This window comes from Bubalus bubalis, chromosome 9, assembly GCF_019923935.1.
Source record: "Bubalus bubalis isolate 160015118507 breed Murrah chromosome 9, NDDB_SH_1, whole genome shotgun sequence".
In the NCBI taxonomy this organism is placed as follows: domain Eukaryota; kingdom Metazoa; phylum Chordata; class Mammalia; order Artiodactyla; family Bovidae; genus Bubalus; species Bubalus bubalis.
The window spans coordinates 91,846,225-91,871,501 of record NC_059165.1 but is presented as its reverse complement, the minus strand read 5'-3'; the positions used below and the strand labels follow the sequence as shown (position 1 = coordinate 91,871,501).

The window sequence follows — 25,277 nt, the reverse complement described above, 5'->3', positions numbered from 1 at the left end:
ACACAACTGGGTGACTGAACCCACTGCACTGCAATGCTGGTAGGCAGCTGCTACCACCAACCCCATTTCACAGATGAGGAAACTGAGGCTCAGGGAGAGGAACTGCCATTCCCAAGGTAATACGGCCTGTGTGCTAAGGCACCACACCACACTGCCCAGTGCACATGTTCATTCTGAGTGAGGAAGCTGGACTATATCGGAGGATTGATTGCAAGGTGGTAACTGCAGGGCAGAATCTAGAACCCCACCCCACCAGCCCATCTGTTTCAGTCAATATTTTTTTATGTGGTCATTTTTTTAAGTCTTTATTTAATTTGTTACAATATTGCTTCTGCTTTATGTTTTGTATTTTTGACCTCAAGGCATATGAGATCTTAGCTCCCTGAGGGACCAGGGATTGAACCCACATCCCCTGCATTAGAAGCAGGGTCTTCACCACTGGACCACCAGGCAAGCTTCCGTGTTTCATTCCATTTTATTAAACTTTCTAAAGAATCAGCTTTGCTTTCATTGGTTTTTACTCGATCATTTGCCCATTTCTATTTTTTTGATTTCCACTCTTTATTTTTTGGATTTAGTTGGCACTGAATTTTCTAGCTTTGTAAGGTGAGATTTTAGATCAGGCATTGGCATGCTTCTGTCTATAAAGGGCTAAACATTATATTAATTATTAATTTATTAATACTAAGTACATATTTTAGGCTTTGGGGGCCAGATGGGTCTCTGGCATAACTTCTCAGTTCTGCCACTGCAGCATGAGCGTGGCCACAGGGAAGGTGTGAGCACAGGAATGTGTCTGTGCCAGTAACACTTAATTTGTGAAAATGAGGCTGGATTTGGCCCATGGGCCACAGTTTGCAGATTCTGCTTTTCTTGTCTTCTAGCGCAAGCGCTTAAAGCTCCACGTTGCCCTCTAAGCACTGCTTGGGCTGCACTGCACACATGAGCATACCTTGTGCTGTATGAGGAGTCTAGCAGGCTATGGGGTCCCAAGAGAGTCGGACACGACTGAGCAAGTCAACAACAACAGCAAAATGCTCCAAGAATTCTCTAGTTTTCTTGGTGATTTCTTCTTTGACTGGAGCTGGGTCACAGCTGCCGACCCACCAGCTCACTCACATGCCTTCCCCAGGGCTAAAAGCCTTATATTAGTCAACACACAGTGACTCAACTCCCACTACCTGCCAGGCATTTTCCTAGTACTGACTAAACAGTGGTGAACAAGGCCGCTCCAGTGGAGCTCCAAACTAGGCCCTGGAGTCACCCTGAGTCAGCAACTCCGCTCCATTTGTCCCTGGCCCATCAAACGGGCCCACCATCCATCCACTTATTGGTTCTGGCCAACAAACTCAGGAGTCACCTCAGACTTTTCTTCCCCAAACCAGTTCATCGAGTCCTGCCAGCCCTCCTCCAAAGATCTGAAATATGTTCATTTCTCTGCATCCCACTGCCTCCCTCCAATCCGTTCTTCCAGCTGCAGCCAGTGATCTCAAGGCTTAAATCAGGCCATGTCTCTCCTTGGTGTGAAATTCTGCTTCGGTTCCCCACAGCCCTGAGAGCAAATATTACTCTGTTCTTTAGGGCCTTAAGGCCCTACACCATCTGCCTGTGTCCACCAGCTCTTCCTGCACTCCCCCCTTTCCTTTTGGTTACACCGCACAGCCTGTGGGATCTTAGTTCTGCAGTAACGGATTGGACCTGCATCCCTTGCAGTGGAAGCTCAGAGTATTAAACACTGGACCACCAAGGAAGTCCAGTCTCCTCACTCACTCTGATTCAGCCACACAGAGCTCCTTGTTCTTTTTTTTGAATGAACCATGTGAGCTCATTTATTCATTCAACAAATGCTTAATGAACTGAGTTAGGCCCTCTTCTAGGTGCTATGGATGCAGCATGGGATGAACTTGAGTAGCTGACATTCTAAGGAAGGGACATGATGAATAAACAAGGAAACAAAGAAAAAGGTGACAGGGTTAACGTTTTAAGGATTAAGAGGCAAGTACACAGGAGAATGGGGTAGAGGTTGTTTGGGGCCACATTATTGATGATGATCTGGGAGGGCTTCATGGAGGAGGTGACATTCCATCAAGACCACTGCTTGACGGGCTTTTAATAGAAGACATCAGGACTCAGGTCAGGGGGAGTTGGCTGCACTGGAGGATCTCAAATGTCCTGTTCACTGTGGAGGATCACCGTCTCTTTTGCAACCTACTAGAAAGACAGATGCTCAGGCCAGAGGAGGGAACACTCCCTCCCCCTGATTCCCCCCTGCCCCCAGGACGGATGGTGCTGCCCACATCTGGGCTGGGTCTTGCTTAACACTTGTTGTGGCAACAACTTGGTGGATCTCCCCCACCCCCGCCTTTACCCAGTCCTAACTTAATCTCCCGAAGGACTCCACACCCCCCAACCTTTCTGCAGGGACACGGGGTCAGCACCCTGCAGTGCCAGCCGAGTGCCACCATCCTGGGGGCTGGCCCGTCATCTCCTTTTGGGCCTGTGATGTGAGCCCCTGAGCTGTGCTATCTTTAACCTCGGGCTGGGACGCTCTGCTCCCTGTAAACACTGCTCAGATGACAGTCCTGGAATCCCGTGGGGGTGGCGGGTTCCGTGTGTGGCAGAGCCATCAGGGGTTGCTCCCCAGTTGTTAGAGGAGGACTGGAATCTCCAGAGGCAAGAGGCATTGGTTCTTTCACTCACCACAGGGGTCACTCAGTGGGGACCAGCACAGACACTCCCAGGGTTCCGTAAGATCTGAGGCAGACATTAACTGAACAGATGAGTCAGTGAGCAGAACTTCAGGCTGACTCCATTGTGTGGAGGCCAGAAGTGGGATAGGGGTGACACTGAGAGGGGCAGAGGCTCCCCCTGGTGGGGTGGGCTGCACACTTTCAATGCCTTCAACCTTGGGTCTCAGCCTTGCCCCCGGTGAACTCAGGCAAACCTCCTCCCTCTGAGCCTTTGTCTGCTGCGCCTACCAGCGAGGTGGGCCACCACCCTGGCTGTGTGACCTGGGGCAGACCACTTGGCCTCTCTGAGCTTGTCTCGTCACTGATAACTTGCACATAATAATTGACCTGGGTTTCCCAGGTGGCTCAGTGGTAAAGGATCCACCTGCCAATGCAGGAAATGCAGATTTGACTGCTGGATCTGGAAGATCCCCTGGAGAAGGAAATGACAACCCACTCATATGTTCTTGAGGACCCTGGTGGGCTACAGTCCAGGGGATCAGAAAAGAGTGGGACACAACTTGGTGGCTAAACAATAATCGACTGTCAGCATGACCCGTGCCTGGGCTGCTGTGGCCCGTCCAGTCCCAGTGAACGTCGCGATGTTGGCTGCCGCGTGGCCTTCCGCTGGCCGCCATGTCAGGACCCGGGAGGACCCGCGTCATTCCTAAGTTCTGAGCTGCTGGGTCAACCCGCGCCAGAAATCTGCCTGAGCTTTACAATGGCTTTCTCTGGAGAGTCTCGGGCTTGTCACAATTCTCAGGCGTGAGCTTTTAAAGCATGCATTTGGCCCACATGGGTTCCCCTCCTTGGTGAGTCCTGTCAGACACACAGAATGGGCCTACCATCCGGCCGGGGTCCAGTAGATGCTGCCAGTGCAGGTGTCTCCCGGGAGGCTGCTGGGAGCACCTGCTGACTCGAAACCCACTCCTCCGGGGTGACCACCATATATCCACAGGGCTGCTGAGTGGTGTGGGCTGGTAAAGGTCGTTGGGTCCCCATGAAATCAGGAGTTGGAGAACCCTCCAGCCCAATTCACCACTGGAAGTGAGACGGCCCCAAGGCACAGTCTCCCTGTTGTCTCGGGAGGTGAGGATGTGGGGAGATGCCTGCCTCAGGTATGGCTGGGTCAATCCTCTCCTCTACGGGGGCTTGAACCCGGCCTGGTGCAAGGCAGGCCCTGGGCAAACAGTCAACGTCAGACTCCCAGGACGGTGCTGTGGGCGAGGAGTTGACCGACCATGAGAGTGCAGAGAAAATCAGAATTTAACAACATGGCAGGACAAAAGGAAAGGGTGGGACTTTCCTCTGGGAAACCCAAGTTTATGCACAGACCTCTTGGGCCAGAGGGTTCATAGGCTCCATCACATGGTCTCAGGGAAGCAGGGCTGAGCTGGGGGCCTTCCTGTTCCCTTAGACCTTTCTGGAAGGTCAAATCATGCCATGCTCTCCTCTGAGGCAACCCTCCTGCACAGCAGAGTTGACAACTAAGTGGTTTTATGTTTTTTCTGCAGTAATACATTTTCCTGAGTAACTCTGACACTAAGCCCCAGGACATAAACTGGGATGGGTGCCGTGCTCCTTACCTGGGCCTTCCACACCCGGCAGAACCCTCCTCCCCCACCCACTCAGCACTCCCTTCCACCTGCCCCCCCAAGTCGTCCATTTAACACAAGGTTGAACAACAGCACCGCACATGCAGTTGACACTCCTCCTCTTTTTATTCCGGGCTTCAGGAGGGACAGTGAGGGCGGTTCCCGCCTTGATGGAAGGCAAAACCTGGTCTTGGAAATAAAAGAATGTCCTAACTAACACTGCAAATCCAAAGAGACCTGGTTCCCTCGCTGGGGGCGGGGCATCCGGGGACCCACTGTGCTGCGGAAGGCTTCCATCAGTGTAGCTGCCCCGTGACAAGGCTGCGGGAGGGGCACCGGCTCCAGTCCCCTTCCGCTCTCCCAACAGGCCAAGAACACTCTGCTGCTGGCGGCCAGGGCCATGGAGGACAGGCCCTGAGAATCCCACCGGGGAGGGTTCTCTGGCAGGAGGACTAACAATCCCCCTTCCCAGAAGCCCCCAGTGACGGGAGGCCGAGATTTCCTTCCACCTTAATTGGCAACCTGTCTCGACACCCACTGTCTATCTAGCTGACACAGTGGGTCAACAGTGTACCTGGCGTTGCCTCAGGTCACCTGCATCCAGGTCTCCAAGCAGCTAAAAACTGGACACAGCCACTCAGGATGATGGCCACGCACCTGTGCCCTTGGGCGTGACTTGTGACGTGGAAGCGGCCTGCGGTTTTAACTCATAAATTGTGAAAACCAAAGCCCAAACCAACCATGCTAGGTTTTGCTGGGCGAGAAGCAGCCTGGCCCCTAAAAAAGGCTAAGAGTGAACTATCATTAAGAAACGTACTGTCACCTTCGCTCTGGGGACGGATACGTGGTGCTGGCACCTCCCTTCCTTAACACGATAAAGCTCACCTCTGCCGGCTGGGCCACCTCGGGCACGACAAAACCCTTGCTGCATAAAAATAACTTAGCGAGTCTGACAAACCAAAAATTTTAGAAAAAGAAAAAAAAAAAGTATATGGCAGCAAAACTTCAGGACTCCTGCATCACATCTGTAACCTGCCCGCTTAGTAAATAAACAGAACACCAAACCACGAAAGCTACGCAAAGGGCAGGCTGCCCCTACCCGGGTGGAGACCCTTATCCACTGCAGGGTGGAGGGAGCAGGTGCGAACGTGCTAGAAAAGGCAGGTCTCCCAGTTTCCCCTCAGGGCCCCCCGTCCTAACCCTGCACTGGGGGGGTCTACATCTATCCGGAGGCCGGACCAACTCTCAGCTTCTTCCTGCGTTTCTAGGTGGGGGAGGAAGGCAATGGCTTCAACTCATCCGCCTCTGAGTCAGAAGGCAAGACCCTCCTTAACCCAGGCAAACGGGGCGTGTGGGAGGTTGAGCGTCTTCTCAGGCCAAGGATGGGTGCGCAGGCTCCTGCAATAAAGTCCATTCTCCGAGCGCGTCACCCTGAAGGCTTCTAGCACCGACAGCTCGCTCACTCCTATCCCCGCTCCCTGCGGAGGGGAGGGGGCCATGGAGGCGGGAGAGCCCCTCCCCTTTGTCGCTCTCCCAGGTTTCTAGCCACCGGAAGTGCTCCCAGAGAGAGGGCGGGACCGGTGCGGGCCCCGCCCTCCTGGGGTTCGCCTCTCCCACTGTGGTCAGTGTGGTCAGTGCAGCTCGATGAAGGCCTCCAGCTCCTCAGGGATGAAGCCCTTGTAGGGAATCTTGTTCTTGTCCAGGGCGCGGGCCGCAAGGCACTGCAGGGTCACGTAGTTGAAGGGCTGGATGGTGCTCTTGGCCAGCAGCTTCTCGTCCAGCAGCTCGTAGGCCGTCTTCTTGAAGGCGTTGGTGGCGTCCATGTGGGCCCCCGCCTCAATCAGGGCGTTCATGATGCCCGGGCAGTTGTTCTGTGCTGCGATGTGCAGTGGGGTGTTGTTGTCAAAGTCCCGGCTGTCTGGGTCGGCCCCGCAGTCCAGCAGGACCTTGACCACCTGCAGGGAGGGGAACCTGCCCACCGGGTAGCGGCCCACGTTGGTGGTCTCTGCATCCACGGCCATGTGCAGAGGGGTGAAGCCGTTCTTGCCGCGAGGGGCGCACTTGAGCAGCCGGTAGACTGTCTGGTGTTTCAGGTGCTCCTGGTCGGGCGTACACTCCACCTTCTCCAACAGGTAGAGCAGGTGGAGGATGATGGCCAGGGCCTTGGTAAACTGTGCCGAGTCCCCGGGCTCCTTGGGCAGCTGCAGGGCCCGCTCCACTTCCCGCACCCCTTTGCACAGCACCCCCATGAGGTCTGCGAAGCCGATGGGCGTGCCTAGGCTGCCCTTGGCCGAGCGGTCCTGGAGCACGTAGGAGAAGAGTTCGGCGAAGGACAGGAAACTGCTGGCCGTCATGGGACTCAGAGGCTCCAGGTTGTTTTGCTGCATGTCCAGGGCATACTTCCAAAGGCGGATGCAGCGCTCGAAGTTGCCCGAGTCAGCGTACACAGCGCCCCGGTAGCGGATGTAGTAGGACGTGTCTGGGTGGGAAGGACCTAGGATGCGCTCTCGGATCAGCAGGGCCTGCATGCGCATCTCATCTGGGTCGGTGATGAGCGCCTCCAGTTCCTCGGTGGTGTTCACCTCCCTCGAGTAGTCATAGGCCAGGACCAGTTGCGGGGGCTCCGGTTTGGGCAGATACTCGCCCCCCTGGTGCCGCAGCTCCATGGCCCGTCTCCAGTGTTTCAGGGCGCCGAGCAGATCCCGCTTCTTATCCACGTAGGTGGCTCCCAGCAGCTCCAAGGCTTCCACGGCGGCTTCCCTGCTGGTGGGGCAGCAGCTCTCGTACGATTCACCGCTCGGGGGTTCCTCGGGGGACGAGCGGGCGCCCTGGGGCTGCGCCCTGGCCAGCCCGGGCTGCGCCTGCTCGTCCCCAGCAGGCTGCTCCTGGATGAGGTACTCCACGATGTTGGTGTGGCCCGTCACGCTGGCCGCCAGCAACGGTGTCATGCCGTAGCCATCACGCTCCATGCGGGCGTTGCAGCCAAGCAGCAGCTGCAGAATCTCCAGGCTGCCGGACTCGGCGCAGTCGTGCAGGGCTGTGTTGCCCTTGGCGCTGCGCCGGTTCACCTGGGCGCCCTGCTCCAGCAGGTAGCGGGCGATCTCGCGGTGGCCCTTGTAACAGGAGATCATGAGGCACGTGTGCCCGTGCCGGTTGGCCACCTCCAGGTCCGCCTGGTGCTCGCCCACCAAATAGCGCACCACCTCCAGGTGCCCGTCGAAGCAGGCGGCGCGCAGGGGCGTCGAGTTGGTACGCGTGGTGCGGTTCACCGAGGCCCCGCGGCGCAGCAGGCTCCGCACCACGTCCAAGTGGCCGGCGGCCGAGGCGGCCCACAGCGGCGGCGCGCCCTCGATGATCTCTCCATCGAAGTGCACCGAGCCGCCCGCCTCCACACTCGCGCCGCACCGGTCCACCAGGTACTCGACTACGTCCAGGTGGCCGTAACGGGCGGCGATGAGCAGCGGCGTACCCCCGCTGGCCACCTCGCCCGTCAGCTCTTCCAGCTCCTCCCGGCTCCGGCCGCTGAGCAGCTTCTGAAGGAGCTGCAGCTTGCCGTCGCGGGCTGCATTGTACACGGCGGTGTGGAGGTCCATGATCTGGGCCTCCGCCAGGCCATGGGCCGACCGCCGGGGGACGAGGGGACCGGAGGACGGCGGACTAGCGCCCCGAGGGGCAGGCGGCAACCTTCACCGTCTCCCCCACCGCCATCTTAGGTGCTTCTGGGGCGGAATAAAATGGCTGCCGCGGCCTGTTTCCGTTGGAGTATGGAAATGTGTAGGGAAATGTAGTTCTCTGAGCGGGCACACTCCGTGGGACAGAAGAAGAACTGTAAGGAGGTAGAACTACAACTCCCAGAATGCCGCGGGCCAGCCGCGGCAAAGTGGGTGCACGATGTATAGCGGGAATAGCAGTTCCAATCCCAGCCAATTGTGATGGAAACTGGCTGCTCGCGGACTACAACTTCCGTCATCCAATGCTATCGCAATGGCTTGTGGGACCCAGGGAAGTTTGGTTACGTACTTCCTGTGGCTGTCAGTGGCTGTCAGTGCCTGAGCCGACGGGAAACGCTGACTCCAGCCAGAGGACTGTATTCCATAAAAGGCAGGGCCGAGCGACTTGGAGCCAACCAGAAGCGAGAACGAAGGCGAAGCCAGGCGAGTGGTCCGATTTGGGCTTCGCGAGGCTAAACCTCTCACTGGCAGGGGGCGCTCAGGAGAGACAGGAAAGTGAGTCGGAGTGGGTACATTTGGAGAGCAGAAAGTACAGGTGGCCCTAAGGGTCCGTGTCCTGCGCGCTTGTTCATTTCTTATTCATTTGTTCGTTCATTCACACACTTATATATTTATTTACTTACTCATTAATACCCTATTAAAATTTTAGTTTTCCTTCATTCACCCCTCAGCATCCTCAATGTTGTCCGGTCGCTCAGTCGTGTCCAACTCTTTGCGACCCCATGGACTGCAGCACGCCAGCAGCTTCTCTATTCCTCACTGTCTCCTGGAGTTTGCTCAAACTCATGTACATTGACTCGGTGATAATTTGCAAGGCCCAGTGCAAATGGAAAATGTACAGCCCCTTGTCCAAAAGTGATTAAAATTTTTCCAACAAAGACAGCAGGGCATTAAACAAAGCGTCAGGCCCTTCTGAGTGAGGGGTCCCAGATGACTGCTCACGTGGACACCCCTGTGAAGACCCACACTCAAAGACAGACCCTTACCTCCAGCACTGTCTGACTTCCATTTTGCTGCTGCCTGCCCCAGGGTTATTGAAGATAATGGGAAAAATGAGGAAGTTGTCATGTCCAGGAATGTTCAAGAAATGCATGCTGTTCTCTACACCTCCCGACTTTTGTGTGGGCTGTTCCCTCTGCTTGGAATACTGTTCCAGACCTTCTTCACTTGGCTACCCCGTGGGCCTTCTTCAGGTCTCAGCTGAGACTTCAGGTCTTCCTGGATGATTCCTTGACCTAAGGCTTAGTGGGTGTCCTCCCTGGCACCATTGGCATTCTGATCCCTGAATCTTAGTGAAATACTATGTTTTGATCAATTCAGGGTGTTGTAATAAATACCACAGGCTGGGTAGCTATATTAGTTAGGAAACTCCAGAGAAACTGGAGAAGGAAATGGCAGCCCACTCCAGTATTCTTGCCTGGAGAATTCCATGGACAGAGGAGCCTGGTGGGCTGCAGTCTACCGGTTGTAGAGTTAGACATGACTGAGTGACTTTCATTTTTCCAGAGAAATGGAACCCAATAGGCTATATGTATATTATATCCATATTCATATCTACACACACACACACATTACATTTACCAAACTCAGGATTTGGCTGCTGACTGATCAAAAGCCAATAATCTAGTGGCAAGTGTCAGTAGAAAGGAAAGATGGTTTATTGAGAAAAGCCAGCAGTTTGAGAAGAAGGTTAACTTCTGTCTAGAGCCCAACTCTGCAGATTCTGCTCAGCCATGACAATTTTTAAAGGGAAAAAGAGGGGAGTCTCAGTTAATCATTATGGTAGGAGCTAAGATTCTTCATCCTTTCTCCACTGTGTGCAGACCACTGACTTCTCCTGATCTACTTTTTTTTTTTAATTAAAAAAAATGTAGTCTTTTTTTCCAAACCCTTTGGCCACACTGCCTGTGTCTGAGATCTTAGTTTCTAGACCGGGGATTGAACCAGCACCTCCTGCTTTGGCAGTGTGGAGTCTTAACCACTCCACCACCAGGGAAGTCCCTCCTGATCTTTTTCTGGATGCTGTCTTGCCTGCATGGTCCACCTGCAGGTTTGCTATGGGGAAGCTGGGAGTAGAGAGCCAGTAGTTCTTCAGTCCTTCATTCTTAACAGCTTTTAATCCAGGAAAGGAATCAACAGGTTAGGCAAGGGCATTGTATACATTCTGTAAAGCAAAAGTCAGGAATGCTACCCAGTGATCTCATTTTTACGATTAAGGTTTAAGGGGAACAGAAATAGATAAACAGCGAAGAGGCAAATGAGATGCTTACAAATCCCCACGTGTCAGACATCATTCCACTTCTGTGAGATTAGGGGCAGAGGTCCATCTCCTGTAACTTCTTCGTGCTGACATAGAGCGCTGTGTTTTCAGAGAGGAAAATGTTGACATGGGTCTGTAGCATATATTTGCCAACAGTTTTAGTTGCCTGCTTACATATCTGGGCAGAGCAAGCTATGATTATTCTAATCCCACAAAGATATAGATTATTACGAGCAATAGTGTTAATCTCATTCTTTCATTGGACACTGAGACTATGCCTCTAGTGCCTACTCTGTGACTGCCTGTGCCTGCTCTTTTGTGACTCCGGGAGGCCCAGGAGACTTCAGCTTTACTATAGACAAGAGGCAGGGGGCATAAAGGGGCTTTGTATTTGGGGAGGGCCCTGCAGGGCCCCTGGGAACTTTCCTTCTCCAGTTTCTCTGGAGATTCCTGACTAATATAGCCCCTGAACTCGTGTGGCTATGGAGTCTGAGAAGTTCTGTGATCTTCCATCTGTAAGCTGGAGAACAAGCAAAGCTGATGGGGTAACTCAGACTGAGTCCGCAGCCCTGAAACCCAGGAGCTCTGATGTCTGAGAGCAGGAAATATGGATGTCCCAGCTCAAGAAGGAAGAGAATTAACCCTTCCTCCATTTCCTTGTTCTATTCCTGCCCTCCTTAGATTGGGTGAATCAAATGCTAACTAACCTCTTCCAGAAACACCCTCACAAACACACCCAGAAATAATGTTTTACCTGCTCCCTAGGCATCTCTTAGCCCAGTCAAGTTGACACGTACGGACTTCCCTGGTGGTCCAGTGGTTAACTTCCACTGCAGTGGGGCATGGGTTCAGTCCCTGGCTGGGGGAGTTCTGAATGCTGTGTAGTGCTGCCAAAAAACAAAACAAAACAAAACAAAACAAAACACACACAAACAATCGACACACACAATTAACCATCACAGTGGCTTAAACAACGAACATGTATTTCTTACAGTTTTGGAGGCTAGAAGTTGAAGATTAGGATGCCAGCCTGATTAGGTTTCTGGTAAAGACTCTCTTCCTGGCTTGTAGACGCCTTCTCACAGTGTCCTCACGTAGAGGAGAGAAAGAAAGAGAGCTCCAGTCCCTTTATCCCTTTCTAAGTGCACCGAGGACTTTGTTGGTGGTCCAGTGGCTAAGACTCTGCGCTCCCAATACAGGGGGCCCAGGTTTGATCCCTGCTCAGAGAACTAGATCCCACATGCAGCAACAAAGATCCTGCATGCCCCAACTAAGACCCAGTACAGCCAAAAAAAAAAAAAGAGCTAACTGTTAAATTGTCAGGATTTTTGACAACCAGAGATTAAACCCAGCCAGTATTGAACATTAAAACACAGAGATTTAACACTTAACAAGTCATATAAAAGCAAAAGTGGAAGTGCAAGTTGCTCAGTTGTGTCCAGTTCTTTGCAGCCCCAGGCCAGAACACTGGAGTGGGTAGCCTTTCCCGTCTCCAGGGGATCTTCCCAACCCAGGGATTGAACCCAGGTCTTCCGAGTTGCAGGCAGATTCTTTACCAGCTGAGCCACAAGCGAAGCCCAGTAAAAAACAAAGGTGACACTCAAAACCTCACCACCTCCTAAGTGTTCACTAAGTATTGCTGTTGACTGTCTTTCAAGGTGACTTATGCCTCTGAATCTACATGGCAGAAATACCACACAGTACTGTGGACCTGCCCACCTCTTTCCAGTTTTCCACTCTATGACTCCACTGGGTAGCTCAAAACCATTGATAGGAGTATCTGCATTCTCAGCAACCCTCCTCCCAGGGCCCCCGACCTTGCTCTGTTTTTATTATTTTCTGGGCCCTATGTGGGATCTTAGTTCCCTGACCAGGAATGGAACCAGTGCCCACCTCCCCAACCCCCTGCCCGGCACGGAAAGCACGGAGTCTCAACCGCTGAATGGCCCCGGAAGTCCTGCCTCACTCTATTTTGTTTCCCACAGCATGTTTCAGCTTGCTACCTAAGTTCCTATGTCATTTGCGTGTTTATGGCATGTATCAGTCTGCCTGCTTACCATGCCAGCCCAGACAAGCCAGGGAGGTTGGCTGTTCGTGTTCACTGCTGTGTCCCAGTTTCTAGCAGCACACAGTAGGCGCTTGATAAATATGAGTGGCAGTGAATAAAGAGGTCGCTCCAGGAAGCCCATTTTAACCACACCTCCACCCTGCCTAGGGCTTCTCAGGTGGCTCAGAAGTAAAGAATCTGCCTGCCAATGCAGGAGACTCAGGTTCGATCCCTGGGTAGGGAAGATCCCCTGGAGAAGGAAATGGCATCTCACTCCCAGTATTCTTGCTTGGGAAATCCAATGGACAAGAAGGACCTGGTGAGCTACATACAGTCCATGGGGTGGCAAAAGGTCCGGCACGACTTAAGGACTAAACAACAACCACCCTTGCTAATGTTTCCTGGCCCTGGCAGGATCCGCCTCCTTTTTCTGATACATTGGAGTTGGCCAAAAAGTTCATTCCTGGTCATCCATACCACGTGGCAGAGAACCTAACCGAGCTGTTCGGCCAACTCCACTATTTCTGCCGCCCAGCAGGCTTCCAGGGAGGGAGGGTTACGGCGGGGGCCTCTATTTGGCAACGACGGTGGCCCACCCAGGTGGCGGCCCATTCTCTCACCCCTATGCATCTGGGGAGCCCGTTCTCCCAGCGCCTGTCCCCGCGCCAGGCCTGGGCGGCTGCAAACGTCCGGGCCCCCATGCGCGGGCACATCCCGGGCGGCTCGCCAGGTGCGCACTGCGGGGCGCCCGCAGCTGCGCGCTTGCCCTCCCGCGCAGCCTAATCGCGGCAGCCGATGCGGGCCCACGGCCGGGCCACCTGCGCGGAGAAGCAAGGAAGCCACGGGGACCTGTGGGGCGGGCCAAACCCCAGCTGGGGAGGCTTTCATCAGAGGGCGCTTTAAAATCTTTCTAATGAGAAAATATTTCAAACGTTCAGGAACATAGGGAAAATAATATGAGAGACCCCCAAGATAGCAATGCCAAAGACAAGGCGTCCTCATTCAATCCCATAAATATTTCATGAGGTTACCAGTCGGTTTGGCATTGTTTTAGGAGCTGAGACACAACTGGGAGAAAAATACACAAACCCCCCCTTCTCTCCAGAATCTGGTTCAAGGTGGGAGAGGCTGGTATGAAATTAAATAACTGTGTTCATTTGTAGGCGTGTGTTACGGGCTGAGTTTTGTGCCTCCGTCCATCCCCAAATTCATATGCTAGCCCTCAAAGATGATAGTATTAGGAGGTGGGGTCTCTGGGAGATGATGAGGTCGTGAGGGTGGAGCCCTCCCTAATGGGATTTTGTTGTTGTTTACTCGCTCAGTCATGCCTGATTCTTTGAGACCCCATAGACTGTAGCCCACCAGGCTCCTCTGTCCATGGGATTTCCCAGGGGAAGAATACTGGAGTGGGTTGCCATCCCCTTCTGCAGGGGATCTTCCCATCTCAGAGATTGAAGCCACGACTCCTGCATTGGTAGGCAGTTTTATACCACTGAGTCACCAGGGAAGCCCCCTAGTGGGATTATTTCCCTTATAAAGGGGCCATAGAGACTGCTCTTCCCCCTTTGCCCGGTGAGGACACAGCGAGAAGACCCAGGAAGGGAGCCCTCGCTGGACTGTGCTGGCACCAGATTTTGGACTTCACAGTTTTCCCGTGAAAAATAGATTTATATTGTTTATAATAGGGGTCTGTGGTATGTTATCAGCCCAAACTGACTAAGACAGAGCGGGCACCTTAAGCAACAGGTTGTTTATTGTATCACCTTCCGGAGGCTGGAAGTCCAAGGCCAAGGTGTTGGAGGGCTGATTTTTCCTGAAGCCCCACTCCTTCCCCTTCCTCCTTCCTTGCTACTTCAGTAGGTGTTTGTGGCACTTCTGAAATGTGACCCCCACAGTCACTGACCCTTCTCCCATCGAGAGGTGAGGTCAGTGTCTGCTCCCCTTTAATGTAGGTGGACACATGCCTGCCTCGACCTCTACAAGAAAGCAGAAGTGGCACTGGGATTTCTTCTTTTTTCTCCTTTTTTTTTTTTTTTTTTTTAGTTCTCTGTGCTATACAGTAGGTCTTTGTTGCTTATCTATTTTATTTTTTAATTTTTGGCATGACCATGTGGTGCACATGGCATCTTAGTTCCCCGACCAGGGATGGAACCCACGTCCCCTGCATTGGAAACTTAGGACCTTAACCACTGGATCACCAGGGAAGTCCCTGTGCTGGGATTTCTGAGGCTAGGACACAAAAGGTCACCAGCTCTTCCTGGTTCTCTTGAGGTACTGAGTCTGAGAATTCAGCTGCCAGGAAAGAAGTCAACCCCCCAAAGACCATCATGCTGAAGGCACATGTAGACCCTTTGGTCTGCTGTCCCCACTGATCCCTGCCTTCCAACCCTTTCCCTTTAGGATGTCCCCCATCTAGGAGGTCATCTAGGACCTTCCAGACCAGCCATCCACCTGACCCCACCCACAGGTCACAGAAGCTGAGTCTGCCCAGAGTCCTGACCTGAGATACATAAATATCCAAGAGATATACACAAATGACTGTTCTAAGCCTGTACGTTTTGGAATAGTTTGATGCGCGGTAATAACTGGAAAAGCATTACATGTAGCTCGTGGCTTTAATTTGCCTGTCTGTAATTACTGAGCAGATCACAGAGTTCCCTCCCGAGAGTTTGTTTACTGTCTGCTCCCTCTTGGGGGCACTGCCTGTTCATCGGTTAAGATGCCACAATTTAGTTTCTAAGAGGTAGCCTCAACGTGCCTCTCTCCCCCAGAGGGATGGATAGATTGATGTTGTCTCTCACAGCCTGAGGGGTTATGTCTTTCATTCATTCATTGAGCCGTGCTGATTTATATTCTAAGCACTTACTGCGCGGTGGGCCTGGTGCTGGAAGCCGGGATGCTGCACTGAGCGAGACACACAGTGTTCTCAGGAGCCAGGAATCTGGTGGAGGGAGAGAACTTGAGTCAGGGGCTGTGGTCCAGGATGCAAGAGCCCTGGAGACCCATAGATTATAGCTGACTGGAGAGGGAATGAGGAAGTGGAGAGGGGCTTCATTCACGGACAGGGTTTTTCAGGTAGAGTGTTTGAATGAAACGGTGTTCCAGATCACTCGAGTCGTCCATTTTGGCTTAACAAACTACCTCAAGCCTAGTGTCTGCTGGGGACTGAATGGGTCCTCTCCAAATTCTTACATTGAAGCCCTAACCCCTGAAAGTGAAAGTGAAAATGTTAGTCACTCAGTTGTGTCTAACTCTTTGCGACCCCATGGACTATAGCCTGTCAAGCTCCTCTGTCCATGGAATTCTCCAGACATGAATACTAGAGTACCTAGGGATCGAACCCAGGTCTTCTGCATTGCAGGCAGATTTCTTTACTGTCTGAGTCACCAGGGAAACCCTAACCCCTAACGTGACTGTATTTGCAGATAGAGGAAGCATGCAGCCTCAGAAGTCACTTAGCATCACTTCCACCCCATTCTGTTTGCTGGAAGGAAGAAGTTGATAAGGCTTGCCCTCCTTAAGGGAGAGAGGGGCTTCACAGGTGGCTCAGTGGCGAAGAACCCAACTGCTAGTGCAGGCTCACTCCCTGGTCCGGGAAGATCCCCTGGAGGAGGGCATGGCAGCCCACTCCATTATTCTTGCTGGGAGAATCCCCATGGACAGAGGAGCCTGGCGGGCTGCAGTCCAAAGGGCCACAAAGAATCGGACACAACTGAAGCAACTGAGCCCATAGGAACGCATTCATTCAGTACCTCATGGAATCACTCCATACCCACAAGATAGAAGTTCAGGGACATTTGTTGCCAAAGGTGAGGGGACACGCTTCTCCTTAAAAGTCCCCGAATTAATCACACAATGGGGCCTTTTTGTAACACAGTGAGTGAGACTCAGAGTTAAACACATCCATCCAAAGCACATTTCAACAAAATCCTCTTCATTTTCCTCTCAAGATTAGACATCTCTGAGTAATAAACCAACATCATCCATACTACTTTCCTAGCTGCCTATGATGAAATGTCTGTTTTTCTAAATGGCAGGAGTCTGAGCTGTAAAGACCATTCCCTAACATTAATTAAAGTGTATTAAATGCATTTAGTATGTTTACTGTGTTCTGCAGCTGTCATTTTTATCTCATTTCAAAATATTTTCATCAGCCTCAAAGACAGCCACATCCCATCAGCAGTCACTCTGCACCCTCTTTCCACCAACCCACTCTGTGCGGCGGTGGATTTGCCTGTTCTGGGTATTTCGTATACATGGAATCACACGCTGTGTGGCCTTCTGTGCCTGGCTTCTCTCACTGAGCATCAGGTTTTCAAGGTTCATCTACATTGTAGCAAATGTCATTGTTTCTTTCTTTTTCATCATGGCTCAGTAATAGTCCATGATGTAGATGGACCACATTGTGTTTATCCATCCATCCATTGATGGACATTTGGGTCATTTCCACATTTTGTCTGCTGTGACTAGTGCTGCAATGAATACTTGTGTATGAGAATTTGTATTCCTTGTTTTAATTCTTTGGGGTATAGAGGAAAGAGTGGAATTGTGGGATCATATGATAATTCTATTTTTAACGTTTGGAAACACCACCATACGGTTTTCCTATGTCTCTGTTTAAAAAAAAAAAAACAAAAACAGTTTTGCCAGGACTTCCCTGGTGGTCTGGTGGCCAAGACTCCATGTTCCCAATGCGGGGAGGGGGGCTGGGGCTGGATTTGATCCCTGGTCAGGGAACTAGGTCCCACATGCCACAACAAAGATCAAAGATCTTCACAGTCAAATAAAAATGAATATTAAAAAATGGCTTTACTAAGTAAAGTTTGCATATAAGAAACTAGACATATTTAGAATGCACAATCATGTCCTCCACAAATAAAGGCAGTTTTTCTTCTTCCTTTCAGAGAAGATGCTGTTTGCTACAGGTTTTCATAAGTATCCTTTCTTGGGTTGAGAAAATTCCCCTCTATGACTAGTTTCCTAAAACTTAAGAAAAATCAAGAATAGGTGTTAGGTTTCGTCAAGTGCTTTCTCTGCACTTACTGAAATGATCACGTGGTTTTTCTTTTAGTTGTTCATATAGTGAATTATTTTGATTGGTTTTCAGGTGTTAGGCCAACCTTGCCTTGTTTGTAACTTTTTGTGTTCAGACTGTGCAGTCGAGTCCACTCTTTGTGAACCCATGGACTATAACTCTCCAGGCCCCTCTGGCCATGGAATTTTCCAGGTAAGAATATGGAGTGGGTAGCCATTTCCTTCTCCAGGGGATCTTCCTGACCCAGGGGTCAAACACATGTTGCCTGCATTGGCAGGCAGATTCTTTACCACTGAGCCACCAGAGAAGCCCAACCTGTACTCTGGGGTCTGTCAGATATCCCTTCTCTGCCCTGAGGAGCAAATTCTGTAAACTGCGTGGTCACTGTCAGTTAAAAAGTCTTACCTTGTCCCCAGCCCTGTTTACCACTTTCGCCTCACAGCTTTTTCCATCCCCTTTGTTGGCTAGATGCGTGTCTAGGAAAGCTCGGGTGATGTGGAGGCCCCTGGGAGCACCTCCTCCCGTGCCATGTCCCTTCTGCTTTGCTTTGCACGTGTGCCTGGTGTGTGCTGTTTGCGTCAATCCCTCCCTCGCGGTGCTGGGGCTGGGCCAAAGAGAGGGAGCTCTGAGCATACCTGTGGGTGTGAGCACTGACCGCCCACACAGCTGCCCTCTCTGGGCTGGGCTGGGCACCAGCTGGGATCCAGAAAGGCAGCGATGGGAGGGAACAGATTCCTGAGCCAGCTGTGAGTTGGGGGAGGAAACTCAGCCATCTCCTTGCGATGCTGCCTGCTTGTTGTCATGGAAACCGAAGCCACTCTCTTTTGAAGGACCCATTAAGGTACAGGATATAATCCACGTTCTCTCTGGCTGACCCCCCACCCTCCCTGGTGGGAGGCGACCACCCTCTGAGCAGCAGCCCCTAGATGATGAAGCATCCGAGTTCTGCCCTCACCCTCCCTTTCCAGCACTGGTTGGAGACCACGTGTGGTGACCTTATTGGCACCTTGGCAAACTCCCCCATGGAGATGACAGAGGGACACGGCACAGTCACCACACTGTCTCTGTGTACTACGCTATGATAGGGTAGTGGTTCCACATGCCTACCCTGGTCACAGAGTGCCCAAGTTCAGCTCCTGGCTCTGACACCCACTAGCTGTGCAACCTTGAGCAACTTGCTTGACCTCTCTGGGCCCTAGTTTTCTCTAAAATGGGGTATAATAATGGTACCTGATTGAAGGCAACAAGAGAAGGGGGCAGCAGAGGATGAGATGGTTAAATGGCATCACCGACCCAATGAATTTGAGCAAACTCCAGGAGTAGTAGAGGACAGAGGGGCCTGACATGCTTCAGTCCATGGGGTTGAAAAGAGTCAGACATGACTTAGCAACTGAACAACAACAACCTCATAGGAGGTAATGTAGTTAAAGTTGTGTGTCTGGATGAAGAAAATATAGTATATTCACATTGTGAAATATTACTCAGCCATGAAAAAGTAAGGGAGCACTGATACACACTACCTTGAAAAAATAATGTTCAGTGAAAGAAGCCACACGCCACAGACCACATGGTGTATGATGCCGTTTATATGAAATGTCCACAACAGATGAGTCCTCAGGGACAGGAAAAAGATGATGGTTGCCAGGGGCTGTGGGGAGAGGGAAGTGGGGAGTGACGGCTTAATGGGCATGGGGCTCCTTTTAGGGTGATGGAATGTTCTGGAAGTAGGTAGTGGTGCTGGCTCTGGATCGTTGTGAATGCACCAAATGCCACTGAATTGTCACTTTAAAATGGTTTAAATAGGGAATTTCCCTGTGGTCCAGAGGTTAGGACTCTGTGTCTTCACTGCTGAGGGCTCAGGTTCAGTCCCGGAGAAGGAACCGAGATCCCATCCCACAAGCTGTGTGGCATGGCCAAGGCAGTGGGGCCATCCCTAGTTACTGCTAGTTCCAAGACAATGGGGCAATCAGAGCAGCTGTGTGGGGGCCCTTGAGTATGAGAGCTGATACAGAAAGTGATCCAGGTGTGGACTTAGGCACTTTCTCGAGAAGAACTGGATCAGTCTCTGTCCAGGCCCTGAGAAATGGGTCTGTCGCTCTTCCTTCTCTCCTTTCATCTTTCCTCTCTCCCTCCTCTTTCCTGCCTCCCTTCCATCTCCCTCTCTCCCTTCCTTTCTTCCTTCCTTCTTCCTTTTCTCTTGTCTATCAAACCATCATTTGTCCCTCTTTATACTTTTGTCAGCATCATTATTTCCTCGGGATCATTTCCTGAGTCCATGGTGCCATGCACTTACACACACTATCTTCTTGATCTTCATAACAGTTTGAAGAACGAAGCTGTAATCACTCCATTTCACAGACAGGGAAACTGAGGCTGACAGAGGCAAAGCGCTTGCCCAATGTCCCTGCTCAGCATCCTTTACTGCCCTGCCCCATGCCTTGGAAAGGCTTCTGATCCCATCAGTGTGCTCGGCTGCTCAGTTGTGTCCCACTTTTTGCGACCGCATGGACTGTAGCCCACCAGCCTCCTCTGTCCATGGGGATTCTCCCGGCAAGAATACTGGAGTGGGTTGCCATACCCTTCTCCAGGGGATCTTCCCAACCCAGGGATTGAACCCAGGTTTCCCACATTGCAGGCAGATTCTTTACTGTCTGAGCCACCAAGGAAGTCCATCTAATCCCATCAGAGAGCAATAAATTATTTTTTCTGAAAGACCCTGTGGAAGGAGTCACTTTCTCTCTTTTTTTTTTTCAATATTTATTTCTGTAATTATTTATTTGGCCGTGCTGGGTCCTCGTTGCAGCACTCAGGATCTTTGATCATCCTTGCGGCGTGTGAACTCTTAGTTGTGGCAAGTGGCATCTACTTCCCTGACCAGGGATGAAACCTGTGTCCCCTGCAGTGGAAGCAGGGAGTCTTAATCACTGGACTGTCAGCGAGTTCCCTGCTGGTTCTTAAATATCGAATAAATGGAAGCATGCAGTATGTATCCTTTTGTGTCCACCTTCTTTTGTTCCGCGTGACTGTTCGTCGTCTGGGCTGCTGCCTGTGCCATCAACTTGTTCCTCCCCCTGCACCCGGAGAGGCCTCCCATGGTGTGGTTCTACCACAGTTTATCCATTTGCCAGTGGTCAGTTTTTAGCTATTCCCAGCAAAGCTGTCATGACTGTTTTTGTGAAATTTGCTCAGTGGAAATATTCTTTTCCCTTCTATGTAGATCTAGGCATTACATTGATGAGTCAAAGGGAAGAAAATACACTTCCATTTTGTTAGAAGAACTCCACTATCTTCCTATATATTGATGTCTCCTCCTTCTTTGCCTCACTCTGGTTTCTTCACATCTGCTTGCTTGGGACTACCTTCCAAATAAACCAAACTCGTCTCAGGCTCTACTTTCATGGATTTTCCAAATTAAGCTAATTGGACACTGATGAAATATAATAAGATGGCTCCATGGGTTGTACCTTCAGTTCCTATGTCCACAGCACCTCTGGTGACAGATGGACATCTTTATAGGTACATACGGGTGATGGCTCATCTTTGTAGGTACATGTGGCCCCCATGCTTTTGTGTCTGATGAATGTGACAGGGTTTCATACATTAGCATCTCAACTGAATACTTATTAGATGCTAGCACGAAGCTTGGCATAGGGGGGCTACAAAGATGAAACTGGTGCGATTAACTGGGGTTCCCCCCACCCAGTGGTCACTGGAAGAAATAAAAGGTTGGTGTGTTTTTGTTTATTTTTTGTGCCATTCCATAGAATATGGAATCTTATTTCCCAGACCAGGGGTTGAACCCACATCCCCTGCAGTAAAAGTGTGGGATCTTAACCACTGGACCACCAGGGAAGTCCCAAGACTAGTGGGGCTCTTTTTTTTAATCAAAGGAAGGATTTCCCTAAATAAGAATCAGTGGGGAAGCTGCTCAAAATGCAGATTCCTTGACCTACCCCACCCCTGGCTTATTGAAACTGAGAGGATCCTGGGAAGGTGCGTTCTCTATGAGTTTCCTAGGGGAATCATCCTCATACTAAAATTGGAGAATTCAAGCAAGAGGTGATAGTGGGCAGGCTAGTTGTTGAGTATACCTGGTGGGAAATGACAGGCTATTACTCTCAGCAAGGAGGGGCTATTTGAATCTTATCCTGCAGGTGATGGGAGTCTTGAAAGTGTTAAAGCAAGGGTGGGACATGGTCAGATTTGCGATCTAGAAAGACCCCTCACTGTATGTGGGGAATGAAGTGGCCGTGCGTGTGTTTTGAGGGAAGAAGGAAGAGACTATGAGATGACCAGGTAGTGATGGAGGTAGGGGGCTGGAAAAGGGGACAGATATGATGAGAATGACTTTCCCTGGGGAATATGGGAAAGGGTGGGTCTGTGGGATGTGGAGAGCCTGACACGTGATGGGGGCCTGGAGGGAGGGGCAAGTTTGGAGTTGGGTGGATTGGGCATTCAGCTTGACATTACTAATTTGGAGTGATGGAGAGACACCCAGGGATAGGTATTCTTAGAAATACATAGGCAGAACCTCCTCTTTCACTGGGGTCCCTAAAGGGCAGTCTCTGGGTGCCTTTCATATCTGAAAGCTCTCCCATTCCTAGAGAAGAATTCTAAATATACCAGAAAGTCTCTCACAATTAGCCTTAACCCAGATATTGAACTCTCTCTCCCCTCCCCATTCATGAAGAGCCTCTGGCATTTAGATATCTCGTAATCCTATTTTCTCTGCTTGTTAATGGACCCACTGAGGCAGTACTCCTGGGAAAGAGAAAGATTTCATTCGTCTGGAGCTGAGAAGGGAGACGAGGTTGCCAGAGCTAATGAGGAATCAATGCCTTGTAATTGCTAATTAAACGAGCCTGGCTCTCTCCTGGGGCTATTAGTTGGCTGGCTGGCCCTTGAGTGTCCACAAATTTAATTATTCTTCCCAATAAACACCTGCTGCAACCATCACCCTCTGGTATCTCTTCAGGGGAGACCAGAGAGAAGTGGGGTCTTCATGTATGTTCCAAAACCATCAATTAATTTATTGATGGGTGTATTGGTTTATTCCCAGATGCCTTTGTTGAGTCAACAAATGTGTTTATTGAGCACCTGCTGTGTACCAGGCCCTGGACTGGGTACCAGGGACACAGCACTGAACATACAAGCACAGTCTCTGCCCTCATGGAGCTCACAGTGTCATTGGGGGACAGTTCTGTAAATAGCTAGCACAAAAACAATTAGACCAAGTGCCAGTGGAAGCTTTCCCAGGTCTGTGAGAATGAATAATGTAGACTGGACATAGGGAATGGTCAGGCAACAAAGAAAGATTCCCTTGATGAAATGAGGCTTGGATGAAGAGGCAGAATGAGCCCTGGGGCACACTGGGTGGTGGGGGAGGTGCAGAGCAAAGGTGAAGGCTGTTCTGAAACTGAACTGAGTTGGATGTGACTTAACTGGGGGGTCAGAGAGAACTGGGGGTGAGCTTCAGTGATGCCACAACCCACCTACTAGACACAAGTTTGTACGTGTTCCTGTAATTGGTCTATGGAACTGATGGCAAGGTCGGGGAGGAAAAAAAAAAATCACTCCTCAGAACTGTTATTGAGAAGTCTCTGTAAAACCCTAACCTAGGAAGGCCTTCAAATGCCATTCCCACATTGATCCCCCAGGAAGGTGTAATGAGATGGTTAAGAGCCCTGAGCTCAGAGGCAGGTGTTTTGTATTTCCAGGCCTGTGGGATGCATCTGAGGGACATGGCCAACAGCATATATCGCCATATGTTCTTGGGGTGCATGCCCCCTATATTGTTCCCTCCTCTGCCCTTGTTCCATGGTATTAGTCAGCCCAACCCCTGGGTGGAAGTGATTCCTCCCTGAGTCCTCACCCCCAACACTTCCTTGTTCATCTTGGGAGGAGGTCGACGGGAGTCCACGCTATGAGGAAGCTGTGACTTGTTGTCATAGTACATCAGAACAACAAAATCACTAGTCTTCCACACAGCACTAGACCACAACCGCTCCAGTCTTCTTCGCCACCGTCTGCCCCATGTCTTAGATCCCCACTGAGATATCTCCCCTCACCTGAGCTAAGCCACGACACCTGTTATCCACTGTCTCCTGGTATCCATTTCTGGTCCTCCTGGAGAGAGGCAGGGTCTGATCCCCAAAGGCCCAACTCCCAGCCAGCTATATTGGAAACATGGAATTTGGAGTTGGGAAGCTGTGGGGCTGACTTGCAGCTTCACTCTTGGGCTTGTTACATCTCTTCCCCTCTTTGAGTCTCAGTTTCCTCAACTGTCACCTGAGTGTAACAAAAACTCATGTCCCAGGGCCAAAGAAGGCAAGATATTATGTATGTAAAATGCTTGGCACTATGCTTCTCACAGAAGTCTGGAAAGAGGACACTAATGCCATGTTGACAGGCCCCTGCCCCCCCCCCCACACCATACTACCGATTGTCCATCTCACCTGTTGTAAATTAGATTTTTTTGTGTGTGCACTTGTATCTCACCTTCTTGTCTGAAAAATAATTCGTTGAGAGATTCATTAAATGAAGAACAAGTCTCCAGAAACGTCAGACACTTCAGACCACCCTCTGTACCACCCCTCCCCCCCCCCCAACCCGCCACCCCGCTACCCCGCTACCCGCCGCCACCCGCCCCGCCTCCTTGTGAGTACAAGGGCTTCCCGCTACCAGGGAAGCTATCCAGCGTCCTGGTTCTGAAATGAAGTCGGCCCCGAAATCCCTAGGAGCTGTCCGGAGCTCTGGTGCTGAAGCAGGTTGTGGCTTGCTTCCTGGACCTCGAGCGGCGCTGTCCGGAGTCTCGGTGCTGAAATAAATAGCAATTTCCTTCCCCGGTCGTCGGAGAGCTGTTCCCCGCCTCGGTGCTGAAGAAACTTAATTTGCTTTCCTCTCCTCCCCAGGTCACTCCAATCCCCTCTGTTCTTCTCCCTCTTGGGAACCAGTACAGTTTTTTCCCCCTCCACTCCTCTTCCAGGCGCGCTTTCCGGCGCTAGGTAGGGGAGACACGGAGAGGTCTTAACTAGGACTTATACCTGCACCCCACCTCGTGGCATGTTTCCAGAACTTACCTCCCAGATAGTCAGCGCGGCTGGCCTCTGCTTTCCAGACCGTCAAACTTCACAGTCTTCGTCGCCTATTAGGAAAATGTCCATGCCCTGACCTGCAAACCAGCCCCATTCACAGGAACCCGGGTCCCTCAGACCACCCCCTCCCCCCACGCAGCTTCGTCCAGCCCTGTGTGCCTCACCTGCTTTCAGTCCTGTAGGCAGTTGTAGGTGTCCAGTGGCTGCCTAGGCGGGGGACCTGCGCTTTTATGAGCTTCAGGGAAGGCGGGGCGCCGGGAACCTGGGGGAGGGGCTTCGCCAACCTGCCAATGGGACTCCGCCTCGAATGCAACTCCAAAGATTACCTCATAGGTTGTGGCCTCGGCTTCAGAATAAGAGTCTGGCATCTGCCCAAAACCTGGGTTAGAGGTTTTCAGGAGAGGGAAGGGGCACTCATTGTGTTCCCCAGGGTCTTCCCCCAGGGCCCAACCCCCTCCTAGGTCTCTGAACTCCCTGTCAGCTCAGGAGCCCTGATCTGTATCTGCTTCTCCCCATCCCCAGCTTGTGCTATTGCTGAATCAGGAGAGAGAAAACTAGTGCAAAGTGCAGAACATTTAAGTCCAGTTCTAGATAAGGAAACTGCAGTCTGTGGGACTAGAGGGCTCAGAGGAGACTGGGGCTGAGGTGAGATTAAAGCCGAGAATTTTTTTTTTTTTAAACTTGCTGCTGCTGCTGCTGCTAAGTCGCTTCAGTTGTGTCCGACTCTGTGCGACCCCAGAGACGGCAGTCCACCAGGCTCCGCCGTCCCTGGGATTCTCTAGGCAA

The 25,277-nt window shown here is 51.4% G+C and overlaps 1 protein-coding gene and 2 long non-coding RNA genes across 3 annotated transcripts; all 3 read right to left on the bottom strand.

The window, feature by feature from the left end:
- Window positions 1–4,426: 4,426 nt before the first annotated feature.
- On the bottom strand, window positions 4,427–8,063 carry FEM1A (fem-1 homolog A). Its single transcript, XM_006067121.4, has one exon. The coding sequence runs from the start codon at window positions 7,915–7,917 to the stop codon at window positions 5,956–5,958; it is 1,962 nt and encodes a 653-aa protein (XP_006067183.2). The 5' UTR covers window positions 7,918–8,063; the 3' UTR covers window positions 4,427–5,955.
- A 2,189-nt stretch (window positions 8,064–10,252) lies between these two features.
- On the bottom strand, window positions 10,253–15,309 carry LOC123335141. Its single transcript, XR_006553496.2, has 3 exons — window positions 15,229–15,309; window positions 11,070–11,202; window positions 10,253–10,414 (listed from the first exon to the last, which is right to left on the bottom strand). It is a non-coding gene; the product is annotated as an uncharacterized LOC123335141 (long non-coding RNA).
- An 8,400-nt stretch (window positions 15,310–23,709) lies between these two features.
- On the bottom strand, window positions 23,710–24,890 carry LOC102401986. Its single transcript, XR_003111494.3, has 4 exons — window positions 24,656–24,890; window positions 24,477–24,541; window positions 24,079–24,214; window positions 23,710–23,903 (listed from the first exon to the last, which is right to left on the bottom strand). It is a non-coding gene; the product is annotated as an uncharacterized LOC102401986 (long non-coding RNA).
- Between the last annotated feature and the right edge of the window lie 387 nt (window positions 24,891–25,277).